Source organism: Bos grunniens, chromosome 13, assembly GCF_055505025.1.
Source record: "Bos grunniens cultivar Pamir isolate PY7600 chromosome 13, Bosgru_T2T1.0, whole genome shotgun sequence".
NCBI classification, from domain to species: domain Eukaryota; kingdom Metazoa; phylum Chordata; class Mammalia; order Artiodactyla; family Bovidae; genus Bos; species Bos grunniens.
The window spans coordinates 30530287-30557264 of record NC_141177.1 but is presented as its reverse complement, the minus strand read 5'-3'; the positions used below and the strand labels follow the sequence as shown (position 1 = coordinate 30557264).

General features: G+C 50.4%; 1 protein-coding gene and 1 non-coding gene across 4 annotated transcripts in view; both read right to left on the bottom strand.

Annotated features, from left to right (window-relative positions):
- Positions 1-358: 358 nt before the first annotated feature.
- STK35 (serine/threonine kinase 35) overlaps positions 359-26978 on the bottom strand; it is a 43600-nt gene continuing 16980 nt past the window's right edge. For 2 of the 3 annotated variants that reach the window (XM_086333099.1, XM_086333102.1), the window contains one exon: positions 359-4810. Coding sequence is in view for 1 of the 3 variants with exons in the window: in XM_086333102.1 (XP_086189228.1) it covers positions 4806-4810 (5 nt within the window). In the remaining 2 variants the exon portion in view is untranslated. The remainder of the gene's footprint in view (positions 4811-26978) is intronic. The other variant, XR_015139309.1, reaches the window with a different exon arrangement.
- On the bottom strand, positions 11095-11229 carry LOC147360648 (small nucleolar RNA SNORA70). Its single transcript, XR_015140121.1, has one exon. It is a non-coding gene; the product is annotated as a small nucleolar RNA SNORA70 (small nucleolar RNA).

Below are 26978 nucleotides of genomic sequence, written 5' to 3'. Positions count from 1 at the left end.
CCGGCTGAGCTTCCCAAGAAAGTCCTCTTCCCCTTGTAGCCAGGGTTGGGAGACTCCTCTCATTTCTACGCTAAAAGTCCCTAGGGGCAGAACTTGCGGAAGCACAGAGCTGGGGCTGGAAGGAAGGGTCTCTGGATGTCTGGGCAGCTGGCAAAGATGGCTAGGCCTTGGACCCCTGGGGAGAGAACAGCAAGCCTGGGGTGGCTTCTGGCCCCAGGTGTGGAGGGGGAGAAGACCACTCAAGGCCACGAGGCATTTTCTCATCAAGCAGCAGAGAATCCTTTTCTCTTGCTGCTCACCCACCAGGACCCACACAAGTTCCTCTGCACAGGAGACGACAAAACCACAAGGCACTCCGTTTCAAATCACATATGGCTTCTTTGACCCCATCAAATAACTTTATTCACACAAACGTCCCTTAATTTACAAAGCCTCAGTCATTCATACACATTAGGGGGATCCACAGTGTTCAAGGAACTTAAATATAATGTATCATACCAACCCAAGTAAACCAAGTACAAAAAATATTCATATATAAAGTTGTTCACACGTAGGTCCTAGATTACCAGCTTCTGTGCAAAAAAAAGAAAACAAAGAAAATAGATTAACTAGTCTTTGAAACTAACCTTGTGCCTGGGTTAAAACCTCCCTTGCACCCAAGCTGGCCCCACACGAATGTAAATCACTCCAACATCCTCCCTGCTCTGATGGAAAGAGGCACCTGGAGAACAAAGACTTCTTTAAAATGTCCCTAAATGGACTCCCTTCCTCCTGAAGCCTCTCAGGGAAAAAGATGCAGGGGTCTCCTTCCTGTTTACCCCCCAATCTTAGGGACTCCGGGAGCCACTGGCAGCGGACTCAGCCCTTGACTGTGTGTGCTGACATTAGCCAACCTCACGACACATCCTGGTGCTCCACTCCCAGTGCCTTCTCTCCAGATGGCCTGGCCATTGAAGCCTGGCAGGGCAGGATCGGAAATGGCCCACACTGTCCCTAAGGCTGCGCCTCAGCCCCAAGCCGGGGGTCTGGAGCCTGGAGCCGCACAACTCAGCTCTTCTCAGGTTACCAGGTCTTGGAGACTCCAGCGGCTGGGCCCCCTGCCCAGGCTCAGGATGGGGAAGGGGCAAGAACCTAAAAGTCCCACTTAGAGGCAGAGCCAAGACAGGCAGGGAGAGGTCGGCACAGAGGAGTAAGGTGGGCGCGCATTTGGTGGGCAGGGCTGGGAGCCTGGGCGGCAGGAGCAGAGAGTTAGGGGGTGGAGGCTTGATCCTACCTCTCCAAGCTTCCTAAGGATAACCTGAGGCTGAAACCCAGATATCCATCCAAGTTAGAGCTGTTTTCTAAAAAGGTAAACAGCAACAGCAGAAAAAGAAAGAAGATTCCCACAATGTCTGCTCTTTTCCTTTTTTTAGAAAAGGACTCAAGCAAAAAAAAAAAACAAATCTTATTGCTCCAAACACTGGTTTTCTAGGAAATAACTGATATGTTAAGGAGAGAGATCTTGGAGGAAGGGAATGAGAGGCGGGGAATGAAGGCTGTGAGGAAGGTGGCAAGTGGTCTTAGCACCGCAGGGTCAGGGGCAGAGGGCTTGTGGGGCCTGTGCCCCAGCCCTGGCCCCCTGCCTTCACTCGCTCTGGGGTCACCATGGGCAGTGCCACAAAGGAGGCCAGGAGCCGTAGAGAGTCAGATCTCTACCCAGCAATGGGCAAGCTTCTCCTCCAGCTGTAAACAGGGTATTTCTTAAGTAAACATTGAATACACTCCCTCAGAAAGGCAGCCATGGGGGGCATGGATCACAACGGGTTAGGGGGAAGAATTCCACTTTTGACCCATTGCCTCTGGATGAGAGGAGGCTAAGGTCCACGGCCTTAGTCCCTGTGCCCAGGAGGGGGTCAGATGGAGCTGGCCTTGAAGGCCTAGAAGAAAGAGACGTGCATCCTTCTGGCTGGAGGGAAGAGGTGGGGATCTGCTGGGGAGTAGAGCAGAGCGCACACCCGTCTGCAGCACAGCTCTGTCCTCAGCGAAGCTGCTAGTGGTGCCCTGTGGTGGGTGGGGACACTTGGCTGGCTACAGCTGAGGAAGGGATGGGGAGGTCGCGGGGAAGCCATCCTCCCACGTGGCTATGTGTGTGGGGGAGTGAGTTTAAAGGACAGATGGACACAGACAGGGAGACAGAAGCCATGTACTAAGCCAGACGGTCTGGCGGAGAGGGCAATGGAATAAGGCACTATGATCTGTCTTGTTGATTCCTCTCACTGAGGGAGAATGAAGCTCAGATCCTCCCTCCAAAGACTCTCCTTTCCACAGATCCCAGGAGAATAACCGACAGTTATTTTAAGGACTAGAGATTTCTACAACTTGCACAGAACTAATAAATTGGTGGTGCTGAGATGATGTGCCCCAGGGCAGCTGCCAGGCCCGAGACCCAGGTGAAAAGGCAGGAAGGGACAGGTGGCTGACCCCAGCGAGAAGAGATGCAGAGTGGCTGAGCCACAGGCAGCTAGCTACCCAGGCAGAGCCAGCCTTGACTTCAGGCTGCCTTCCACTGGCTGCTGGGTGCCTGAGGCAGATGAAGTGGAGAGCAGGGGAGGGGAAGAGACAGGCACTTGGGGCTGACAAGCTGGGCCTCAGGAGCTAGGGAAGGAGGTCCTGCCACCAAGCGAGGATGGGCTGGGAGTCCTGCAAGACCAAGGTACGTGGACGCTGCTACCTGACCGAGGCCACCCACCTCGCCCAAAAGGTATGGCCACCTGGGACCTTACTCAGAGCTAAGACACCTGGGGAGGGGAGAGGGGAAAGATAAGCAAAAGGTAAATATCCTGTTAGACTTGAACCCTCGCTAGGATTTCAGAGTGCGGGCTGTGGCCAGGGAGAGTTGGGGGCGCCAAGTCCAGGGACTGCTTCCCCATGTGCTCGTGGACAGACAGCTGCCCCCAGGGGAGGGCAGGGAGGTGGGGCAGAGAAGGGGACCAACTGCAATCAGGGGCTGCGCTCTTCCAGCTGCAGCTCAGCGCAGCCCCAGGGGAGAGAGGGGCCTGGTCACCACCTGCCGCCTTGCCGGACCCTGCTAACCACAGCCAGCCATCTGCCCAGGAGGAGGAAGAAGCCTTGAGAAAAGGCGGAAAGAATGTGAGCAAACACATTGCTGAGTTTGCAAATCTGGGCTGATGCTGTGCTGGTCTCTTCCAGACTCCCAGGGTGGAAGGACAGTGGCTCTGGGGGGAAGCCCCCCTTGGTCACATACCAACTTAAATGCCCTCCAACATCTCCCCCTATCCATTCTACGCGGGTTTAGAGAAAACAACAAAGATAAACACAAAAGAAGAACTCCTTTTCCCTTCCTTGCCTTGCTGTTCTGGGGTGAGAAGCCTGTGGAGCAGCTGAAGGGGCTTCTGGGTATGGGGCAAGAGGAACAGCTCTCCTCCGGGCAAGGGGAGAGGACACGCCTCTTCGAAAGCCCAAGAGGGAGGCTGCGTGAGCACTGATGGAGAGCGGAAGAAAGGCTACACAGACAGACACTGGAGGCGGGGTCGGGAGTCATGGCCACCAAGCCCATGGTCACCTGATGGCTGTGGTCCACCCGCTCAGCCAGGTCCATCCTTTCCCATCAGACATGTTCACACTGAGGGTGGGCACCTAAAAGGAAGTCTCTGCAGGGAGGGAGACGACGCTTGGCATTGTCACCATATATGACAGCACGGGGCCTGGCTCACAGGGCACACGCTGCACTGTGAGGAGATAACAGCCAGTTTAGGACACCCTGTTCTTATGGCAGTGGTCACAACTGGGTCTCAGGGGGCTCTGACACCCTGGACATCTGGCGGGCACATCTGGGAAGATGATCCTGGAGGCAGGAGGTGGTGGGTGCTGACTTCACAGGAGTGACAGATGCCAGCTGAAGACCCTGCTGTATCCTAGGCAGAGGTTTGGCACGACATTTTTTCCCAGGGAATCATCGTCTGGGAGGAAGATCACTGACAGAAAGGTAGGCTTGTAGAGCTGGGGTGGGCTGGCCGCTCAATTACCGGGGAGTAAGAGATGGTCACCTTCTGGCCCTCCCCCGTCAGAACCCCTGGTTATGAAGGGCAGTAGAGGGAAACGATTCCCTCTGTAAGTCCTGGTGTGACTCTGGGTTTCCAACCGCTTAAAGAAGACAAACTCCAAACAGGGATCTTCTTTCTTGAGTTCTCCTGGCCAAGCTCTGGTCTTCCCCTTCTCGGTGGTTCTTGGCCTCTGATCATCTCCAAGGCCCAAGGGCCAGCCAGGAGCAGCCCACCAGGGAGTCCAGGAGTTCCTGCACCTGGTGGGGAGGCGGCACAGAGGCCTGCTTCTGTCCTCAGGCTCCCTGATCCAGGAGAGGTCCCCAGATTCTCCACGGAGGGGTAGGCCTTCTCTGGGGAAGTGAGGTGTTATAAGCAGAACTAAGAGATGGGTAAAAGAAAAAAGACAGGGAAAATAAAGGACAAAAACAATATAGTTCCCTAACCCCTTATAAAAATTAAAAATGAAATTTATACATATGCTTTGTCCATATTGAGTTTCTTTAAAGAAAGTGGTGCCTGTCCACAGCATAACTTCCTGCTCTTCTGAAGTCTTAATCATTTAAATTAAAAAAAAAAAAAAAAACAAAGGCAGGGGGACAAAAAATAAAAAATAAAGCAAAAGTAAGAGGAGGGGGAAAACCCAAACGAAAGCTTCACATTGCTGGAGACCCGGCTGTCAGGAGATCACCAACCGGCCAAGCCGCCACCTGTGCCCTCTGCTGAATTCTGTGCGAGACACGATGAGACTGTGGGTCCCGAGGGTCAACCTGAAAGACAGAAGGCAGGGAGTGGACGTGGGTCAGTGGGTGTGGGTGCCTCCAAGCTCCAGATGCCTCCCTAGGTGCCAGCACCCAACCCAGATGAATTCAGGAGCTGTGCAGGGGCAGGGTGGGGGAGTTGGTTTCACTCTCAGGGGTGAATCCAGCCTCACTACAGCCACCAGGTGCCGGACACGCTATCCCCACCTTTCCAGATCAACTGTGATGCAGGCTAAGCACCACACGTCAGATCACCTCACTGCCTGAGGGGCAGGCTCCGGCTGGAAATCCACATGTGAGGCCCTGGCTACAAATTTGAGTCCCTCTCTCCTGGCTTCCCCACCCTGTTCAGAGAAGATGAACAGGATCCTAGTCATCTGTCCCCGAGCCGTGGCAGCCAGGATGCCCTCATCCCCCCTACCCCCCCTTCCCTAGTGACTAATCAGGCTGCCCTGAGCATTCACAGCAACCCTCTCATCCCATTTCAGAGACAAGAAAAGTGAGGCTCAGGGCTCTGAGAACCTGCACTAGGCTACCCGCCCAGGTCATAAGGAAGGCCAGAGTCCCACAGGCAGTGGCACTATTCATCTCACAGCCACCCGCTGGGCCCTGTGCTCAGGACACTGCCGTGCTTAGGAAGGAGGCTGGAGCCAGAACTGCGGCCAGTCCACAGGCTCTGCCACTTGACTGTGAGCAAATCTGAGTCCTCTGGCTCTTTGGTCTGGTCACTGTACCACATCACAGGTATTATGAAACCCAAATAAACTAATATGTGGAAAGCTTACAACAGTGCTTAGCTGTACTGTTACTAGCTATCTGGGAATGGCAAGACCAGTGGCCTATGCTTCAGGAACCTGTTCTAGTGGAGGCCTAGAATACAACAACCTGCAGAGATTATCTCTGGGCGGTCCCCACCCTGCCCAGCCCTACTTTCCCAGTCTGAGCCTGAACAGAGCTAAGCATAGTCTAAGCCTGGCAGGCGGGCCACCCGGGGTGGTAGTGTTCCGTGGCAACCCATGGTCTCATCAGTTTCTAAATGCCCATCTGAATGACCGAATCAGACCAGCCTTACCCAGAGTGCTTGACTCCCCCACTGGCTTCAAGGCTCCGTGAGCTGCTGCAGTCCGACAACACGGCGTGGGTCCCAGCCCCACCTCCGACCCCCATTACCTGACACGTGTACACTCAGAGCACACTGTAATCCTCAGGTCCCGGGGAGGTGCCTGGCTATCCTCACTGGAGGCGGCAGGATATGGTGACATTGGACAATTTACTTCTCCAGGGCAGCCTTGCTTTCCTCTTCTGTGAAATGGGGGCTCTTTTTTGAGGTTTGAATGGAATACGACTGTGTGAAGTACCTGGCCTACGGCAGGACCCGACTCCTTGCCGAGCCCATCCTCTCCCAGCCATTTGTCCCCAACCAGAAATTACGAATGTGTCAGGCTTACGAGGCCATGGCCCTCGGCCACTGAACCATCCTAACTGCCTCCAGCCCCGCGAATGACGGCAAGGACATGCACACCCCCGGAAGAGTATGACAAAGCCTTCTAGAAAGCAATTTGGCAACGTTTTCAGAGCTTCAAATGTATTTAGACCCTATGATTCCACTTCTGGAAATCTAGTTTAACTGAATATACTAAATACGGAAAAGACTTTATGAATAAAGATGTCCACAGAAGCAGTATTTAAATTGAAGCAGTAACCGCAAATCCAAAGATGAGAGATGGAAGCAAATGACCCATCTACTCAACGATACATTACAGAGGAGATGAGAAAGCTGTGTGGCATTCTGAACAAAGTGTGGCAGAAGCATTTCCATGGGTTAACTGGGGAAAAAAGGCTATGAAGTTCTGTGACATACAGTATGATCATAGCTATGTAAAAACCAAAAACCTCCAAGTATAAGAAATCTGGCAAGAAAACACATCAGAATACATCAAAGTGTACTTGTCACGGGTGGATTTTCCTCTTCCTCTTCTCTCCCTCTGTATTTTTAATACTGAGTACACATCACGTTGTCACACTGTACTTTTTAATGGGAAAAACCATGTCCTTTGATGAATAAGAAAGGTCCCTGGGAGAGGTCCCTAGAGTAGTGAGGGATCCCAGAGCCCAGACCCAGGCTCTTCTCTGGGCTCCTCCACACACAGTGGATGGTGGAGAATCTCCACACCTTCAGATGAGAGACTAGACTGTGGGACCCTTCCTCCACGGCACAGGGGAGGCATGACCTGGGGTCCCTGCGTGGAGTCGTGTGAGATTGGATGATAAAGGCACTGGAGAAGTTATCTGATCTCGGAAGGAGAAGCTGGGACCTCTTCACCCCAGCCTTCTTTTGTGCTGCTTCTGTTGCCCTGCCTATTAATCCCCCTCAACAAACCTCCACTGGTGGGTCTTGTATGCCAGTTTTTGACTTGGAAAAATACAATCATCACAAGCACATCCTGGGATGGTCCTGCAGCCATCCCCAATTCCAGCTTCATTCAGTAGGCAGAGTGCCTTCTCCCTGCTGCTACCCGTAGATGAAGCAGAGCAACCAGAAGATGGGGGAGGGAAGGCTTGGGGGGAACTTCACCATATAAGACATTAAGTCCTTGTGAGACACAAGGCCTGGGAAGTGGTACGGTCACGCTGACATAATTTTGGAATCAGTGATGTCCTTTTCAACACTGCTTTCCTCCCTCCCCTGGCTGGACCCAAGCTGAGGACAACCTCAAACGGATGACCGTCAGTCACAACAGGAAGGTGGCCCATGGCAGCTGAAAAGCAGTGCCGGCAGGGAAATTCAGAAGCCAAAAGTCTTTTACATAAGAAACTAGTAGAACAGAGTGTGCCTGAAGAAGGTCAAACCATGTGCCCAGCACTTCGTGAGAGTGCCGGAGACACCAGCCTAATGACTGCTGTAGCCACTGGGTCCCTTGCCAGGACACGGCTGACATTTCCACAGGCTCCTCCATACTCCCTCCAGCTTTGGCACTGGCTCTCCTGGTAGGACATCTCAGGACAATCCACAGGTCTGCCTGCTTCTGCCCAGTGGGCAGGGACAAGAAAAATACGACCCTTTCTTCCATAGAGAGGATGCTGGCTTTGCACTCTTCTCCATCTCCCATAAGAGAAGGTGCGCCTTCCCCAGGGAGCCCATGGCTGCAACCTCCCTGGAAGACAGCAGGGGTGGGGGTGGGGGTGGGGTTCCCTACAGCCTGGAGTAGGAAGGGCTCAGACCACATGGTTTGAGGTAAAGCAGCAGCAGGCCCTCCCGGAACAATGAATGGTCTGGGCCCAGCCCAGTGGGCCCTCGGGATTCCTCCTAGCAGGTGCCACCCCTCCGTTCCCTGACTGCCTGGACTGCAGCCTGACTGCCTGATTCTTGGCATCAGTCACGGCTTGCCTTGTCCGTTTCGATTGGAACACTGACTGACCATAGTAGAGCCCTCCAAGTAGGCGAAGCCATCCCTCTGAGCACAGTGAAAACTGGTGACGTGGTTGGCCTGCAGGTCAGGTGCCATCGGCACTGCACTCCCGTCTCCCACCTGCCCGATGAGCTCACCCGTGAGGAGTTAACAAGGCAACAGACCCAGAGATGGAGCCACTTGCCCCACAACAGAGCAGCAGGACCAGCCCTCAGCCCCTCTTCTCCAGCCTCACAGCCCAGAGCCTTTCTACTACGAGCCTCCATTTAGTGCTTCCCAAGCCAGCTCCGTCAGTGGCTCTAACAGTCCGTATTTGAGATGTCTTCTGGGGGGAAGGTGCCCAGGAAGGTGATGGCAAATTCTTCCCCTTTTTACGTTAGCTCTAGAACTAAGTTCCCTCAGCACATCCGACTTCCTTATTTCTCTATGATTGTAACAGCAATCACTTGGTCAGCACTGATTATGTACCAGGCATGTTCTACGACATATAAATGTAGGCCACGTTCATAGGTAACAACTTAGTAAGGCTGTCAATCCTCTTACACGCTGCTTCCTACTCACTGGACACACATGTTTTACATCTATTGCCTCCTCTCACTCAACCACCATACTACGTAGGAGCTGTCGTGGCCCCAGTTTCAGAGACAAGGAAATGAAAGTCCAGAGAAAAGATCTGCATGGCTAATAAGTGGCGGAGAAAAGGGCTGAGCCTAGCTCTGACTCACTCCAAAGCTCCTGCTTTTTATTACATGTAACATCCCTCCCTAGAGAGACAAGAAGAGCTTAAGTAGAGTTTAAAAGCCATTTAATCCCTTCGCCTATAAACAGACTCACTCAGAAAAGAATTGTGGAAGGCTTGGCTGAAGTACCTCTTCTGCATGGGTCTGGGGTCCAGAGCACAAAGGGGCTGTGGTGCCAACCAGGCAGTGAGCAGCCTTCTGGCAGCTTTCTCTGCCAGCCAAGCAGTTGTCTGGTCTGTCCGAGGAAGCTGAGGAACCAAACTGCTCCCGTTAAGGCCATCAGCGGGCTGGAGAACAAAAGCTGGGGAAAGCAGAGGTAGGAGCAGGCAGCCATGGGGCTGGGGACAGAACAGGCTCACACAGCCAACTCCCTCCCCTAGTCCTCGGCTCACAGACTGGGAACAGCCGGGTGAATAGACGATTACCCTTTATCCTAAAGGTATGGCCTTCCTATGTTGGTCAAAATGTCACTTCTTTGATGAAATGATAATGAAAAGTAAATGGGAGTGGTTTAAAAAGTTGTCTTCCATCTCCTATCTCCAGTTCTCAGCTTTTAAACTCTACTGTCCTTCAAAACATGTAAGTCTGGCAATCACAGGATTGAAAACTATCTGGGAGCCACAGCTACACTTTAACTTGGCACTTTCACCTCAGCCACTTACATTACCCAAACCTCTTTTTCCCTCCTAACAAACAGGGAATCTATTTGCCCTCTGGGGTCAGCTGTGAGGGGTGAGGATTCCCAGCAGTGGGGCATGGAGGGAGCTCTCTACCTTATTAGTTATCTTCCTCTCTCTAACTCATCTGGAGTCAAAGCTTAATTTGGGAACTTTCTATGTTTTCAAGTTGTTTAATGGACTTCCCTGGTAGCTCAGACAGTAAAGCGTCTGCCTACAATGCGGAAGACCCGGGTTCAATCCCTGGGTCGGGAAGATCCTCTGAAGGAAATGGCAACCCACTCCAGTACTCGTGCCTGGAAAATCCCATGGACGGAGGAGCATGGTAGGCTACAGTCCATGGGGTCGCAAAGAGTCGGACACGACTGAGCAACGTCACTCACTCACTGTATTTTCATAACGGAAATTTAAGAATAAGGCCAGGCAGGGTGGTGGTGGAGCGGGGAGGGTAGCTTTTCATGGCCACGCCTTTGCCCCAAGGACAGGCAGATGGTGGCAAAGGTATCCTCAGCACCTTTCAACCTGCTCAGGCCTAAAGGTGGATTTTTGAAGTCCAGGGACCTAGAAATCTGAAACACAAGAGTCCTTGCTCTGTGCTGCTAAGCTGAGTGGGGAACAACTGAGCCACAGTCCTCACAATACTCTACTCTACAGACACATCTATCCACGAAAAAGGCTCTCCTACAGATGAGGGATTTTAGTCTCAAGAGGTTACATATCAAGTTGTAAAAGGTTAAATGGTTGGTAAAGGGTGGTTGTTGTTCAGTTGCTCAGTTGTGTCCAACTCTTTGTGACCCCATGGACAGCAGCACGCCAGGCTTCCCTGTCCTCTACCATTCCCAGAATTTGATCAAACTCATGTCCATCGAGTCGGTGAGGCCACCCAACCATCTCATCCTCTGTCATCCCCTTCTCCTCCTGCCTTTAATCTTCCCCAGCATCAGGGTCTTTTCCAATGAGTTAGCTCTTCCATCAGGTAGCCAAAGTGTTGGAGCTTCAGCTTCAGCATCAGTCCTTGCAGTGAATATTCAGAGCTGATTTCCTTTAGGGTTGACTGGTTTGATCTTCTTGCTGTCTAAGGGACTCTCAAGAGTGTTCTCCAGCACCTCAGTTCAAAGGCATCAATTCTTTGGGATTCTTTACGATTAGGGATGTATTTGACCCCACAGCCGTCTGGGATGAGTCGCTTTTCTGCCACCATGTTCTCAAATTCATCCGTGTTGAACTTGGTAAATCCCCACTTCTTAGAGATGTGGATCTTCTGGCAGCCAGGGAACTTGAACTTGGCCCAGCGGAGGGCTTCAATCACATGTTCCTTGTTCTGCAGCTTGGTGTGGATGGACATTATGACCTGGCCAATGTGGACCCTGGCCATTGTGCCCTGGGGCTTTCCAAAGGCACCGCGCATACCTGTCTGGAGTCTAGATTGGGAAACAGCAGGCCAGTCATGAATGCCCACTAGGAAGAGTTGTCTCCAAGGTCCCTTAGGGCAACCTGTACAGGCAGCAGGTTGCATACACTACCAAGGAGGCTGCTATTTGCAGCCACTGCACACTGGGCCCCTATGGGGAAAAGAGCACAGTCGGCTTAACTGGCTGCAAATGAATGTTGAGTTTTAAGCCAGCTTTTTCACTCTCCTCTTTCACTTTCATCAAGAGGCTCTTTAGTTTCTCTTCGCTTTCTGCCAGAAGGGTGGTGTCATCTGCATATCTGAGGTTATTGATATTTCTCCCGGCAATCTTGATTCCAGCTTGTGCTTCATCCAGCCCAGCATTTTGCATGATGTACTCTGCATATGTTAATAAGCAGGGTGACAGTATACAGCCTTGACATACTCCTTTCCAATTTTTGAACCAGTGTGCTGTTCCATGTCCAGTCCTAATTGTTTTTTCTTGACCTGCATACAGGCTTCGCAGGAGGCAGGTAAGGTGGTCTGGTATTTCCATCTTTTTAAGAATTTTTCACAGTTGGTTGTGATCTACATAGTCAAAGGCTTTAATGTAGTCAATGAAGCAGAAGTAGATGTTTTTCTGGAATTCTCTAGCTTTTTCTATGATCCAATAGATGTTGGCATTTGATCTCTGGTTCCTCTGCCTTTTCTAAATCCATCTGCAAGTTCTCGGTTCACGTACTATTGGAGCCTAGCTTGAAGGACTGTGAGCACTTTGCTAGCGTGTGAAGTGAGTGCAACTGTGCAGTAGTTTGAGCATTCTTTGGCCTTGCCCTTCTTTGGGATTGGAAAGAAAACTGACTTTTTCCAGTCCTGTAGCCAATGCTGAGTTTTCCAAAACTTGCTGGCATATTGAGTGCAGCACTTTAACAGAATCACCTTTTAGGATTTGAAATAAAAACCAAAAAGATGTAAAGGGTTGACTGGGATTCAAATTGAAACTCTGGTTCTCTCTATTCTTCTCTGCCTCTCATGTATTTATCAGAAAATAGTCACCTGACTGGCATACACAAATCGTGGTGTCATTGGGTGGGAAGCCAAGAATTCACCCTTACCTAAGCTCTCCCAACGTCCTAGCTGGTGGTCTTAGCACTGCAGTTAATGATGTTTGTGAAAAAACTAGACCGTGCAAGGCCTGCTATACAAAGCTTCCTTTTGTTCAGGCAAAGGACCCTGTGGGAATTATCTCCATTTTATGGATAAGCGCATCGAGGCTCAGGTTATTCATTTCCAGCATATCATTCTGGGGAAGCTCAGAGGCAAGGTAATCTCCGGGTCACAGAAGGCTAGCCTCTCGTTCTAAGCAGGATTAGCTTCAAAAGGAGTCATTTTCATTTGTTTTACATACTGGACAGCTGGCTTTTCATTAAAGATATCAACATGCCAGCCCTGGCCAGCGGGGGCGGCGGGGGGGCGAGGGGGAGAATGGGGGGCTGTCAGCGGCTCCTGGACTAGTGTCTAATCTGTCAGAGGGACTGAGGCCAGGGAGCCAAGCTTTCTGGCATATCACTTCTCTGAGGCTCGGCTAAGCCAATACTGGTGCTCAGCATAGGGCAAAACCGGGGACGACTGTACTGTGGACAAGTCATAGCACAGCATATGAGGTCGAGGTCCTATCGTCAGGGTAAAAGAAAATGGAGCAGACACTACAAATGGGATAACGATGTCTCCAGGTACCCAGAAAGGGCACGGTGTCAAGGAAAGGGAAAGTTCAGAGAGCACCAAAGCCTACCCAGCAGGAGCTTCACAGCAGGTTTAGACAACCTGGAAGGCCTTGGCGCTGGACTCTGTGGCCTCTGAGTCCTGACCAGGGGACCAAAACAAGGCAGAAGCCCAGGAGCAGGTCCCCAGTGTGGCAGGAGTGCCATTCAAAGAGCACAGGTTACAGACTGGCACAGTCAGTGCTCTGTCAAGGGCCTGGGTTTTAGAGTAGAAAGATCTAAAGTTTACACCCCAGCTCAGTCAAGTCTCAGTTTTCTCAACTTACAGTGTGGAAACGTCTATTTTGCAGGTGTGAAGCCCAATGATGGGCTCAGTGAGACACACAGCAGAAACCTAAACAAGCCTCAAAGACATCCCCCAAACCAACATCTCTTATCCACTCAGGCAAAAACTCCAGACAAGACAAACTGGCCTCGTGTCAGTCTTCTCTGGAGGCGACAGCGTCTGTCCTGCTCTGAGGATCCATCTTCCTTTGGGCCTCAAGAACCGCAGGTCTGGTTGTACCGCTTCCTTCCCTGCCCCTTGCTATCAGCTCAGATGGCGCATGCCTCCTCCGGGAAGCATTCCCAGGGGCCCTGCCACCTCAGGGACTCTTCTCTGTTCTCTGGTGAGCAGGCATAGGATGACCAGAGACCCTCCCACTAACCACGCTCCACATCTTCTCATCACCCCCTAAAAACAAGCTTCCTGTGGGAAAGGGGCAGTTCCGTGCTTCCCTGGAGCCTCTCAGGTTGCCAAGTGCAGAAGGATCTGGAATATTGCGTGATTGACAGGAACTGGGAGTTAGCACATGGCAATAAAAAATTAATTTACGAACTTCATGGACTCATTCATTCAACACGACAGGAGCTTAACATAAAAATATGGCTTTGAAACCCCTGCCTCTGGTTGAGTTCTGACTGAACATCCAGCAAGCCAGGTGCAAAGATGGATGCTCACCCCACCCCAGGAGGCTGGCCACCTCTCCAGACTCCAGTGGCTGCAAAGGGACAAGCTGGGGTTTGGCTGGTGCTGTTTTTCTCCCATGCTACACTGTGCTCCCCCAGTCTGGTATCCCCATACCCTCAGAAAGAAGTGGGCACACAGGGATGAAGGGTTTTCCTGACACAACAACAGCCTATCAGCGACGGAATCAGGAGGCTCCTCCACGACTACCCCTCTTACTGACTTCACCACAGAACGCCGGCTCTCACGAGAAAGAAGACAGCCCACAGACTGCAAACAAGTCTGCGTCAACTGAGACGGAGCCTGAAACCTGGCTGTGGCTAGCTGGAGCAGCCTGGCTTCATAAAATGTCCCCAGTCTAAGTCAGTCACAGTAAAAGGTTAACGAGAAGGACTGGAAGACTTGGATTTGGCCTCAACTCTGCATATTTCCCAGATCTTAAAGTCCCGCTGTAGCCTTCTTCTAGGCCCAGCCATCTGCCAAAAAACGTCCAGCAAGTCCCCTTAGCTGACATGGCTCAAGAGGCTGTGGGTTCATACCTAGCGCCTCCCATTCTCCACACTGGGAGGACATGGACTGTGGAAACAGGCGGCGGGACAGGGCAGACCCGTGCGGAACTAAGCAGCAGCCCCTGTGCAGCCAGAGGCCTTCACTTTGCCTAAGAAACCATCCCTCCCATTTTCACATCCTCCTCGCCTACTGATGCGCATCCAGTGCAAGTGCCCCGTAAGTTCTCCGAAAGGCAGACTGTCACCCAGGCTGTGACAGCACGAACACAACCGGAGGAGCGTACCCCCACGTGGCAGTCTATTGAGACACTGACCCGCCTGGTGGCGAGAGCACAGGCGGGGAACCTGGCTCCCAGTCTCATCAAGCCCGCCCCCAAACTCTTTTCTCGGGACCCAGTTTCTCCACGTGCTGAGAGGCTTGGGACCAGGGGTCCTTCTAACCTCAAGAATGGGCAGAAACCCTTCTGAAGGCACAGGACACATCTCAGAGTATGTGAGTCATGTGAATTCTTCTGGGGAAATATCCTCAACACGCAGAGTCTGAGGAGTCCAGGACCCAAGGAGTGCTGAGAACCAAGATGAGCTTTGTAGGCTCCGTCTCCATTGAGGAAACCCTCTAGCTAGAAGGCAGCATGGGGGCGTCTCAGGCAAAGGAGGACTGGGCACTGTGCGCTGGGGGTCAGGGTGGGAGGGCGACTCCAGCTCCTGCACTGGGGCCCCTCCACACAAAGCAGTGGGATGGTGAGGCCCGTCTCCTACAGGCTTTCAAGTGGAACCCAAGATGCCCTTACAGTGGACAAATGTCACTAAGAGGAGGTGGGCTCTATGCACGTCAGTCAGCTGAGCTCAAGCTGTGCCCCATGCAGCAGAACAAGGGCCCATGCTCTCATGGCAGCAAGTGGCAGGCCCAATATACAGAAAGGCACAGCTACAGGGAGACAGGGAGTGAGCAGAGCTTAAAGCCAGGATGGTGTGTGGATGCAAACACAAGGCATCTTTATCTCAGGAACGTCCCAAATTCAGTCAGGGCAGCCAAGAGTACCATGCAACTGTAGCATGGAGACTCGTTCATATTACAGCAGTGTTTGTGGTGTGACCACTGCTGACCTGATCAATACTGTCTTAAACCTTCTCATTCCCTGAAGCATGCTGCTAGTATTTATATGTTTGCCAAATGTACGAAAAGAAGAACCATGGGGCAAGACCTAAGATTCTGCGATTTAGAGGTCTCTATGGATCTGTGTGCAGTCACCCACCTGGGTCTGAGGACCCAGATCCAATTAAACCCAGTCTTTTTGGCCTGGAGAATTCACTGGGCTGTCAGGGTCTGGGGGTTGGGGATCTCCCTAAACCAGCTCAGGTGGTGAACAGGTCCAGGTGGAACTCATTCAAGACAAACTAAGGGGGAACTTTTTTGTCTCCAGAAACAGCCCTGGTAATTGGCAGTCAGCTAGGGAGATACCCTAATTCCGCCCCCCTCGACTTATTAAATAAGTGCGAGGATGAAATGAAAGCTGCCGACAGCCTCAATTGGCCCCTAAAGAGACTGGGGTTCAGATGTGGCTGCTGTGATTAGCAGAGAAAGGGCTCAGGGGAGAGGGTGGGCTCCCGGGAGAGTTCTCCTCACCTCTTGGGCCCTTAGCCAGGAGGAAGATGTCTAAGGAGCTGTCAGAGCTAAAGGGGAGAGGAGGCTCACCATATGGGGATGGAACAATTTGTGGTTGTGAACGGCACAGGTCGTACCCATAGTGGTCTGGGCCAAAGGAGACCATATGGACTCTAGTTACAGCAAGAAGTCTGAAGCCCAGTGTGTTGAGGGGAACTCACGAGGGGCACTTGCTAAAGGCTTGGCACTCTCTTAGGGAAAAGAAGGGCAATGCAAATTGTTAGTGAGAAATGAAGCAAAAACGAATGATTAGCCTGAGAGATTTGGCAAAAACAAACACAATGAGGAACTATACAGAGGCAGCCACCACTTACTGAACTCCTGCTTGTGAGCGAGAAACTGCACTGGGCTCTTCATGTTTCTTGTGCATTTAGTCCTCCCAACAGTATACAGTAAGCATCAGTGTTAAACGGGCATCATTTAATGGATAAGGAAATAGGGGCCTAGAGAAGTTAGGTGACTTGCCCAAAGCACTTCACTGATAAGAGGCAGAGCTGTGATTCAAACCTAGGTGTATCAGCATATCAGATTCAAAAGCAAAAACGGGAGCACAGGGTCTCTACTCGCAGGGCAGGCCTTGTACCTTCTGAAGACAGGGACTTTTGGGTGCAGCATCTCATCTCCCTCTCTATCTCTGCGACAGACTCATCTGTCAAAACCCGAGCAGTGCACACCACTGCCACCTTTTCTGCAGGATGAGGTTCACTCTCCTTAGACCAACATTCAAGGCTCTTGGCAGACTGGCGTTACTTTCCTCTCCAACTTGAGCCTCTGCATGGACCAACCCAAAGATCTGCTCCTTCCACAGATCCCCAGTGGTCTGTCTTTGCTCACACTCCTGCTCAGAAGACCTTGCCTGCTCTCCTCTCTCCAAGGGCCACCTGAAGTCACACATCCTACTGTTGCCACTACTTCTTCAACAAAAAGCCAGCACATGGTCCTGAGTTCCTGGGAGCACCGAGACACCACTGTGTTGCCACATCTTTGGAAGCTCGATGGAAAAGGGCATGGATGCCCGAGCTGTAGCCTGGAGCTGGCGGGCACTAGCCATGTGCCCTGTGGGAGCAGGGTGGACACAGCACTTAGGAAGCCGCCCATGTGAGGATTTAACAAGACAGTAAATGGGGAGGGGATGAATCTGGCAAACAGCCTGTGCTCAGTAAGTTTAGGTGAGAGAAGGCGCTCCCTGGCACCTCCCCCACCACGCCTGACAGATGATAAAGGCTCCAGGCTGCAGCAGGCCTGATGCTATTCAGAAGCAAACACAGTGCATATAAGACCAGCAGCAAGCTGCAAAAGCTCTTCTTAAGCATTTGTTAAACAAGTGCAAAAAAGGACTCAGGCTCTCTTGGGTTCCAGAAAGGAGATCTGTGGAAGGCAGGTGGGGCCATTCTCCACTCCAAGGCCTATACAAAGTTCAAACCAAGGTGTGACAGGACAGCTGAAGGGCTGAACTTAAGGGAAGGGCCACCCCTCTGCTTCTGGTATTTGCACTTAGAAACCCGAAGACAACAGACTACAGACCTTCTCTCTTCACCTCCTTCCTCAGTATTCCTTTCCTTAACCCCCAATACAGAGTATTTCCCAATTTACAAATTGGGTGGCTCTCAAAATCAATTTCATAGCCAACAATCATGATTCCGATGTATAACTATTAAAAAAAGAAAAAAAGTGATGCCAGAGCTGACAAAGATGCTCTTTGTCAGAACAACCAGCCTACCCATGTGACAGGACACTGCACAAGTTTTCAGCTCTGAAAAGCAAAAGTAAATGCAAAAACAAAATGCTATGTTCTTGAGACATAATTACAGCAGAGTGAAAATGCAAATAAAGACCCAGAAGAGCTAGACCCATCAGGCAACTAATCAGACGCTGATTACAAAGAGAAGGAAGAACACAATACAGCAAGACGCAGTCACCAAATGAAGGCTGTGAAGGCGGCCCTGGGTCTATGGAGGTCACCTTGAGCCCAAGAAGGTGTTTCATTTTCAGTGTTTTTTTGGGCAGGGGCGGAGAGGGGGGACAAGAACCTGCACACATTCTGAGATACTTCTCTGTTACTGTATTATGCACAGCAAGAGCTGGTACGAAAGAACAGCAAGACTCAACAGCTGTGCAGTACCTACTGCGTGCCCAGCACCCCTAGGCTAGTTTTACATGAATTTTTCAATTTACTCCTCCTGAAAAACCTACGGGCAAGTGCTGGCAACCTCACTTTATAAGTGAGGACTCCCAGACTCAGCTGTCTAAGGTTTAGATGGACTGAGGCCAGGAGAAATTTTCATCTCCACGGCCCATGCCAGGCACACAGCAGGTGCTTAATACATGCCTGTGGAACAAGTAAGTGCAACTTCCTAGTCTGGTTCAAAGCTATGTCTACGATTCCACTCAAGAGACAGAAGCCCGTCTCCAGTGCCATCACTTCTCCCTTTTCTGTGCCTGCTGGCCCTCAACTTCCCCTTCCTCTTCTAAGAGCCACCTCCTGTCCCACAGTGGCCTCACACGATCTGTTACTCCCCCGAAGGACTCTCGCTCACTGTTACTATGGCGTGGAAGCCCATTTTCCCAGGGTCTGGGAAGCCTGAGGAGAAGTTCAATTGCTTTCCCTCCCCCTCTCTGACAGGAGGCCACAGGGCTTCACCTCAGTCTCAAGACACACACACAAGGAAGAAACTATGCCAGAATCTGGAGTCCCCCTCCTAGGACCGCACCCACCGTGGACCTCTGAACATGCCGGAGCTGGGCCGAGTGGTCCTTTCATACTACTAGTTTTCTGGACGAGGCATCCAGGACCCACTGTGTGTGACCTGTCCAAAGCCCCACGCTAGGGTAAGTGTATTAGACAGCCCGGATTGGAACCCGGCAGCCCCTCCTAGTTCTCAGGCCTCGATCCAAGCTTCCTGCGGGGCCATGGCGGGGGCCGGGGAGGAGGAGCAGGCAGGTGTCACAGGACAGATTCTGGATCTGTTAAGCAGAAAACTTCTTAGCCTTAGTGTCTTAGCCAACACTCCCAGTTCCCGCCACTGAACTCCACCGGCCGTGCAGAAAGAGGCTGCGGATTCTGAAGATGCACCTGGGTCTGCCTGTGCTGTTACTACCGTAACGGCATTTCATCTCATCTCAGTGAAATTCTAAAGAGCAAGTGGAAACTGGAGTTCTGGGGACTGCTGTCCTCCTGCTACAGGGCTTCCAAAACACCGGGCTGGAGTGATGTGCTTCCGAAGGCTCTCTGTGATACGCCTGGAAGGTGCCGGTGCCCCGAGATGCTCAGGGTGGGGGGACGGAGGATGATCTCTGGATCACGTCAGTGGTGACATCTGGATTTCAGGTTAGGCAACTGGCCTAAACTCCCAAGCAACTCTTCTTTTTTTGTGTGTGTGGAGGGAAGGTAGAAGTCACCCTGTTGTTTGGTTTTGGGTGTGGTATATTCACACTCATTTCTGCTGTCCCATACAAACAAATGATTCCATCCAAACATTCATCACATCCAAGCCTGCAATCTGGTTACTAACAACAAATCAGTCTTTGGTTGTGACTTCCAGCTCTCCTTACGTCTGGTACAAGGCTGGGCTGGGCTGGAAAGGCCACGCATTCTGCCAAGATCTGACAGCCCTCCCCTCTTTCTGTCCATGCCTTAGCTCTGCCCTAGACTGCAACTCTCCGGGAGGACATGTCTTAGACATGTCTGAAAAAAGCAGAAAGGAAAAACACAAAAGGGTGCTGTACACGGTATTTAAGAGCTTCCTTTTTGCCAAAGGGTGGAAGTAAACACAGAAGGGTCAACTGGCTCACATCATCTGTGACTCTTCCACTGGAACCGAAGGTCAACACCAAAACCCAACGCGACACACCATATACCCCGCCTGCTTTCCACTACTTCTCCAGGGCCGGGTCTCAGAATGACAAAAAGCCAAGGTTGTCTACCATTCATAAGATTACCTGTCCAGGCCCCACATTTGGCTCCTTTGTGCAGTCTGGGAAAATAGAAGCATTTTCATCTTCCTCATTATGCCCTAAGGTGTGCCTGGGTGGCTCTAATCCATTCCTCCTGAGTCCCCAGACATCACTTTCTTTTACAAAGAGACAAAATACAGAATTCTGACCCGTGTACGATGCAGGCTGAGTTACAGCTTTCCCCTGGCACCTCTAACTGAAAGTGAAATTCCTTTAAAGTTAGGAAATTCATTGCAGTATTTTATGGTATTGATTTATTTTAAACTCAGCAGGCAGTTTTAAGGCCTGCCATGCCTCTGAATCCTAGAAATGCTGAAGGAGGTCTCCATTTCCTTTGATTCTGTAAAATCACAGAAGACTCACTAGCGGAAATGAAAAGAGGGGCTGAGAGCTTATATGCCACTGCCCTAGTTTATCAAGACAGACCTTGGGCATTCTCTCCAGGCCCTGGTCTCGAATGCCCCTCCAGTTGGGGATTTCACTACAACAGTCCTCTCTCCCCTCACCAGCCAAGTTCCTATACTCAACAAGGCCACAGTGTGCCAGGGCGAGTTTCAGACAAACCCTGAGATGTGATCACCTCACTTACCACCTGGCTTACAAAGTGCCCCTAAATCTACCTTCAAGAACCAGCCCAAGGCACCACCTTCTCCAGCAAGCTTTCCATCCACTCTCTGCAGGCTTCCTATGTTTCTCCCCAGCCACGCCTACTACAATTAAGTGTTCTCAAGTCCGTGGCTAACTTGGGAGTCTTAGAGGACAACAGTGGGGTCTATGCTATCAAGACCACTGCTAGGCAAGTGTCTGCCATAAGAAGGCTCTTGCTCACCAATCTGACTTGGCCTCAGAAATTACTCAACACAGGGCTGCAGACAGCTGTATCAACAACAAGGACAAAATCATGAAAGCCCTCCACTCTGGTCAGTAAATGAGCTGGAAGATGGGTCAGGGAGAAACTCAGTAACCCTTGCATTTTGCTTTAGATCCTCATCAACCTTTACCTAAGCTCACTGAGAATGGGCTTCTTCCAGGCCCCAGGGATCAGAGACAACTCACAGGATGCCTGTGAGTCCCATCAGAGCCCTTCCCTGTGCTGGTGTGTAGACTGCCCTGTCCCCGCGGTGCCTGTGCTTTCCTGCTGCCCCACCTGGGGCGTGCTTTGGGTCCCCCGCTTTCCAATGTTAACCTCTGTCTGCTTGTGTGGCTTCTGCCTACCGTTGCCTGGCCCCTGGTCCTATGGGCGCCTCACCATGCCAGTCTTGCCTCGCCTGCCCATGTTTGAGGCTGTGTCAATGTGACATAAGAGGAATCAACACGCAGGTGATCTCACCTGAAGGAGAAGGTGGCCCTGCTGCGGTGTGCTGTGCCAAGGCCGTCAGGCTATGAAGGATGCCCACAGGCAGCACTGATGCTAATACCTGGGGGCCTCTCGTGTGGAGCTAACAGGACGGGGACCCAGCATCTGCCTCAAAATATAAACACACCAAAGCTGCTTTTAAAGAGGTTCTAGGAGGCAGGATTGAACAGTGGAATTTCCAGTCAGGTACCTAGTCTCAAATTCTGACTCTCAGAACTGTAGTGAATTCTCAACTTCCTCATCTACAGAATGATGGCAGAGAACAGAATAGTTGCCCAGATGATGTGATAAATAAGATACTGCACAAGTCAGAGGGCCCCTGAAAAACAAGTTTTTATAACCAGGAGCTGCTATTGCTGGGGGAGTATCTGTGTCCCTGGGGTAAGAGGAAATGGGAGTTGAAAGGACCTCAACCATCAGGAGCTTGGCTCACAGCTGGAGGATTATAAGAGCTATTTTGATTTGCCCAAAGGGATGCTGCCTAGCCTAGGAGGAGCCAAGGATGCCAAGGAGGAGGAGAAAGTGAACAACAATAGCCCTGGGGCAGGCCTGTCCCCTCATGGATGCTTTGATGTCCTGCAGAGCTTCAAGGGACAGATTATCCTTGGGGGCAACCAATCCCGTTACATAACAGACAGCTCAGCTTCCTCATGTTGATACAGCAGGAGCTCAACAGACAGAGAGGGCAACAGCAGGGGCAAAAGCTGGCACCCAGGGAGCGGCCTGGCCTTACTACCACCAGCGTTCCCCGACTGAAGCTCCCAAGAAGCACCAGCAGACGGATGCAGAGCAAGGGGCAGCCTGCACACTGCATACTGGCGGCACCTGGAGCTACCAGGTCTTCAGTGAACCCCGAGCTTGACGTTCCCGGGGAAAAGAGAAGCAAACCCACACCCCTCTGCTCCCACATCTCTGTAAAAGCTAGTGAGACAGGGTAGGACAAGGCTGGGGCCCCCACTGATAGACAGGGACTCAAAAGAGGCTCAGCAGTTCTAGTTCTGCTTGAACCTAAGATTAACAGTCACTGTCTAAATACCCTTGCCTCCATCTCTCTACTTTAACTAAAGCTTCCATTCTTTCCAAGGACCTAATCATCTACTTCAACTTCCCTGGTGACTCAGATGGTAAAGCGTCTGCCTACAATGTGGGAGAGACTGGGTTGGGAAGATCCCCTGGAGAAGGCAATGGCAACCCACTCCAGTACTCTTGCCTGGAAAATCCCATGGACGGAGGAGCGTGGTAGGCCACAGTCCATGGGGTCGCAAAGAGTCAGACACGACTGAGCGACTTCACTTTCACTTTCAATCATCTACTTCAGGGTGAGGTTGGCACTTTCCTCTTCTGTTCCTCCCATCTTCTCTCAGGGCTGTTCAAGATTCTCCCAGATACTAAAAGGGATGCGCCTCTGGGGTATGAGAACCAAACTTCAGACCTTGGTCTCTTCAGTGGTTGCACTGACTCTGAGAAGCCTTCCTTGCTCACTGTCCTCTGGGCTGCCTAGTTGCTTACCAGCACACTCTGAACTTTCTCAGAGTAGAAGAAACCACCTCCCAACTGGAAACTGACTAAGTGCCAGGCACTCAGGACCAGGTTACTCATCTCAGAATGTGTGGTGCTAGGGAGGCAGCAGTGCAATCTACACGATGCTCAGTTGTTTGTTCAATTTTGAAAACATTTGAGATGTATACACAATTCCATACACATTGGCTAAAGCTATGGATTTAGACCTAGGTTCAAACCTAGGCTTTGACCCTTACAAGCTCTGTGGGCTGCAGGAAGTTACTTGAAAAGAAGTAAATGAAATAATGGTCATAAAGCACCCGGCCCAGGGATGGTCATTATCATCATCATCTCTGGCACTGCTACGCTCCATCAGAGCCTGAGACTTCTAGACTCAGGAAGTAATGCTCTGAGTGGAGGTCTCAGAAGCTAAGTGTTGTCCATGGTCTCCTCCTGCCTCTTCCCACAGCGAGGGCAGTCCTGGGAGAGAAAGGCCTGTCAGTTCCTGGGTTAGTTCTGATGCTTGGGTCAGGAAGCTGCTCTCGGGTGCAGGCTGGACACTAATCTAGTCTTGGGTTCTCAACCACTCACTTAAAATCTTTCAAAAATTTATAGCCCCACTCCTACCCTAAGACAAAGTTTTGAAGACTTTGTCATTTAAAACAAACCACATTAAATACTGCACCCCCCCCCATTTTAAAGTTTTTAGTCTTATTTTTGATGAACTTGATACCTATAAGGTGACATAATTTGGGTTTAATTACAGCCAAAAGGAAGAAAATAATCTGAATGGGTTTCTACAGCTTTAGTGTAAGCACATGCTGCTGCCTGTGAGATGAGCAGATAAAACTTTTGAACCTCCAGCGAAGGGGCTCAACTAGAGCGCCGTGTTAAAAAACCTCAAATTCATAAAAGAGAAACGAAACCTGAAGGCCAGGTCAAGCGGCCAACCGGATACCCAGCATGGCAGCCCAGAGCCACATCTTAGGACTTCAGGCCAGTGAAAAATACATCATTTATTATTTCAACATTACTCTTCCCAGGTGGCGCTAGTGGTAAAGAACCCACCTGCCAATGCCCGAGATGTCAGAGAGCCAGGTTCGATCCCCCGGTGCGGAAGATCCCCTGGAGGAGGAAATGGGCAATCCATCCCAGTATTCTTGCCTGGAGAATCCCATGGACAGAGGAGCCTGGCGCACTACAGTCCATGGGGTTACAAAGAGCAGGACATGACTGAAGAGACTCAGCACACGCACACATTACTTCAAGAAATTAGGCTCAATTTCTTTCTGATGTGGAGCAGCCACCAAGATAGCATATGGTACAAAGAACATTTTCTATGACCCTCAGATCTACCAACATCTGAGTTCCTTCTTCAGGTCTGAACTGCCCACTCCACATAACGTCATTCAAGGCCCTGGCTTCAAAAGGCCCTAGTAACTGAGGTCTGTGTATCAGACAGCAAACTTGGCCGTGAATGCAGAGTCCCTTATCCCTCAACACCCTCCCTGGTAACATGCGGGCGGTGGCACCTGGAACATTAGTTTGGCTGGCTTCCTGCTTTGGGTAAGGCTTTTGGCTGGCTGGTAGGGACCATTACGAATTATTAAACAAAGGTGACAAATAAGGGAGTAGTAGGACCCATCACTGAATAACCTTTTACAAAATAGATATATTTTTCTGGAACAAGCTATTGGACAGTTGCCTTGACTATAGCTTTGCTTCAAAAAAGAAACTATTTATTTGGTAATCCTCAGAAGCAAGGCAACTAAAGACCACTGTCTTCAGAGATAAGACAATGCTTCCACCTCAAGCCCAAGTGGGTATCTAAAACTCTACCGTTTAGTGTTTCATTTAGACAGTTTATACAAGGCACTTTCACAGCCTCTTGCAATCCCCCCAACAGCCTCACTCAGATAAATATGATCTACTCCATTTCACAGACGATAAAACCCAGAGAGGTAAATAACTTGCCTGAGGTCACACAGCCTAAAAAGCACAGATGGGACTCAATTCTAGACAGTCCACGAGGCAACACTCCTTTAAGAGGAATCCCATGTTTCCAATCCAAAGTGTATTTCCATTCAAGGTTTGCAAAACACTGAAACCATTTAGCCCCAATTTAAACATTACTCTGAAATCTACAGTCCTAGATTGCTGAGGCATTCTTTCATCATGCTGATACTTGGGACAACCGGGTTTCCGTTATGCAGCTAGAATGTGATCCATGACCACAGGTTTGGTACGAAAGCTGGCCAGGAATCAAGTCACACAAGTTCTGACCATTCATCTGGAACTTTGAATAATTTCTTCTAAGTCTCTCCTACTTCTCAGCTCCCCATCATGGTAACAGGAAGAGGCATCAAAATCTCTTCTGCTGCTTGGCAATACATGAAGACAAAACTTTTCAGTTATCTGTCTTTTTCACTTTCATTCTCTTATAAGTATATGGTGAAGTTTTCCAGAAGTTACATGATGAGTGATGTAGCACCAGGGTACACAGCGGAAGCAAATGAGAATTCAGCTGACTATCAAAGCAGATGCTGATTTGCAAAAATAGAAAACAATGCCACCCTACTGACTAAACATGGGCTTTCCCCAGTGGCTCAGCAATAAAGAATCTGCCTGCAATACAGGAGATGCAGGTTCGATCCCTGGGTTGGGAAGATCCTCTGAAGAAAGAAAAGCCAACCCACTCCAGTATTCTCACCTGGGAAATCCCATGAACAGAGGAGCCTGGTGGGCTACAGTCCATGGGGTCACCAAAGTTGGATAGAATTTAGCAACTGAACAACTCACTAAATGTTTTTGGAAAGTTGTTTTTCATAAATTATGTGCGATAGCATGTAACTAAATTATTCATTTGAAAGAAACATTTAAAACATCCTTGGCCATCTCCACACTTGTACTTCTAGACCACTCTCTCCCCTGAACTTCAGACTCCTCCACCTGCCTACTTAACTTCTGTACTTGGATTCTGAACAGGCATTCCAAACTTTCAGATGATCAAGACCTAAACTCCTCCACCCAAACCTGTTCTTCCCCATCTCATTTGATCCTCTCTATCCTTCCAATGGTTTACGAAACCAAGAACTTGGAGTCATCCTTAATTCCTTTCTCTCACATCTTATGTTCAACCTAGCACGAAATCCATCGGTTGACTTCAAAATTCACCCCAAATCCGATCATTATCTTCCCTGCTCCACTGTTCAAAGCCATCTTTATCTCTCACCTGGGTTATCAGAGTAACCTCCCATCCTATCCCCTCGCTTGCCCCCTCCAGTTTACTTTTAGCACAGTAGTTACAGTGATCCTTTCAAAAGATCAGATATCACACAGCTGAAAACACATCAATGACCTTTCATCTTACTGAAGATTAAAAGCCAAAATCCTTACAGTGGCCTACAATGTCTCTTCTGTTGTTCAGTTGCTCAGTCTGAGTCTTTGTGACCCCACTGCTGCTGCTAAGTCGCTTCAGTTGTGTCCGACTCTGTGCGACCCCACAGACGGCCTCCCACCAGGCTCCCCCGTCCCTGGGATTCTCCAGGCAAGAATGCTGTGACCCCACAGACTGCAACAAACCAGGCTTCCCTGTCCTGGAACTTGCTCAAACTCATGTCCATTGAGTCAGTGATGCCATCTAACCATCTCATCCTCTGTTGTCCCCTTCTCTTCTTGCCTTCAATCTTTTCCAGCATCAGGGTCTTTTCTAATGAGTTGGCTCTTCGCTTCAGGTGGCCAAAGAATTGGAGCTTCAGCTTCAATACTTCCAGTGAATATTCAGGGTTGATGGATTGACTGCTTTGATCTCCTTGCAGTCCAAGGACTCTCAGTTGACTCCGAATTCTCTCTCCAGCTTCTTTTCCTATACTCACCTCCCTGATCACTCTGTCTAGCCTTCATGCTGTTATAATGGTTATTGCTTTTGAGATTTTCTTCCTCCAGAAATCCTAGTGCCTTACTCCCTCAACTCCTTCTAACCTTTGATCAAAAGTCACCGTCCTTAAGGAGACCTACCCCGATCTCTTCCACTTGGAAGTACACCCCCATCCCTCACCTCTCTGCATTCTAATTTCACTTATCCTGGTCTACACCACCTCCACCCCGACCCTGCCCTGCTAACCCATAGCTAACAGTTATGTCTGTTCATCTCTCCAGGAAATATAAGTTCTACAGTTGCAAGAATTTGTTGGCTTTGTTCACAAATGTTATCTTTTGGGTCCGAAATAGTCCCTGGCAAACAGTTT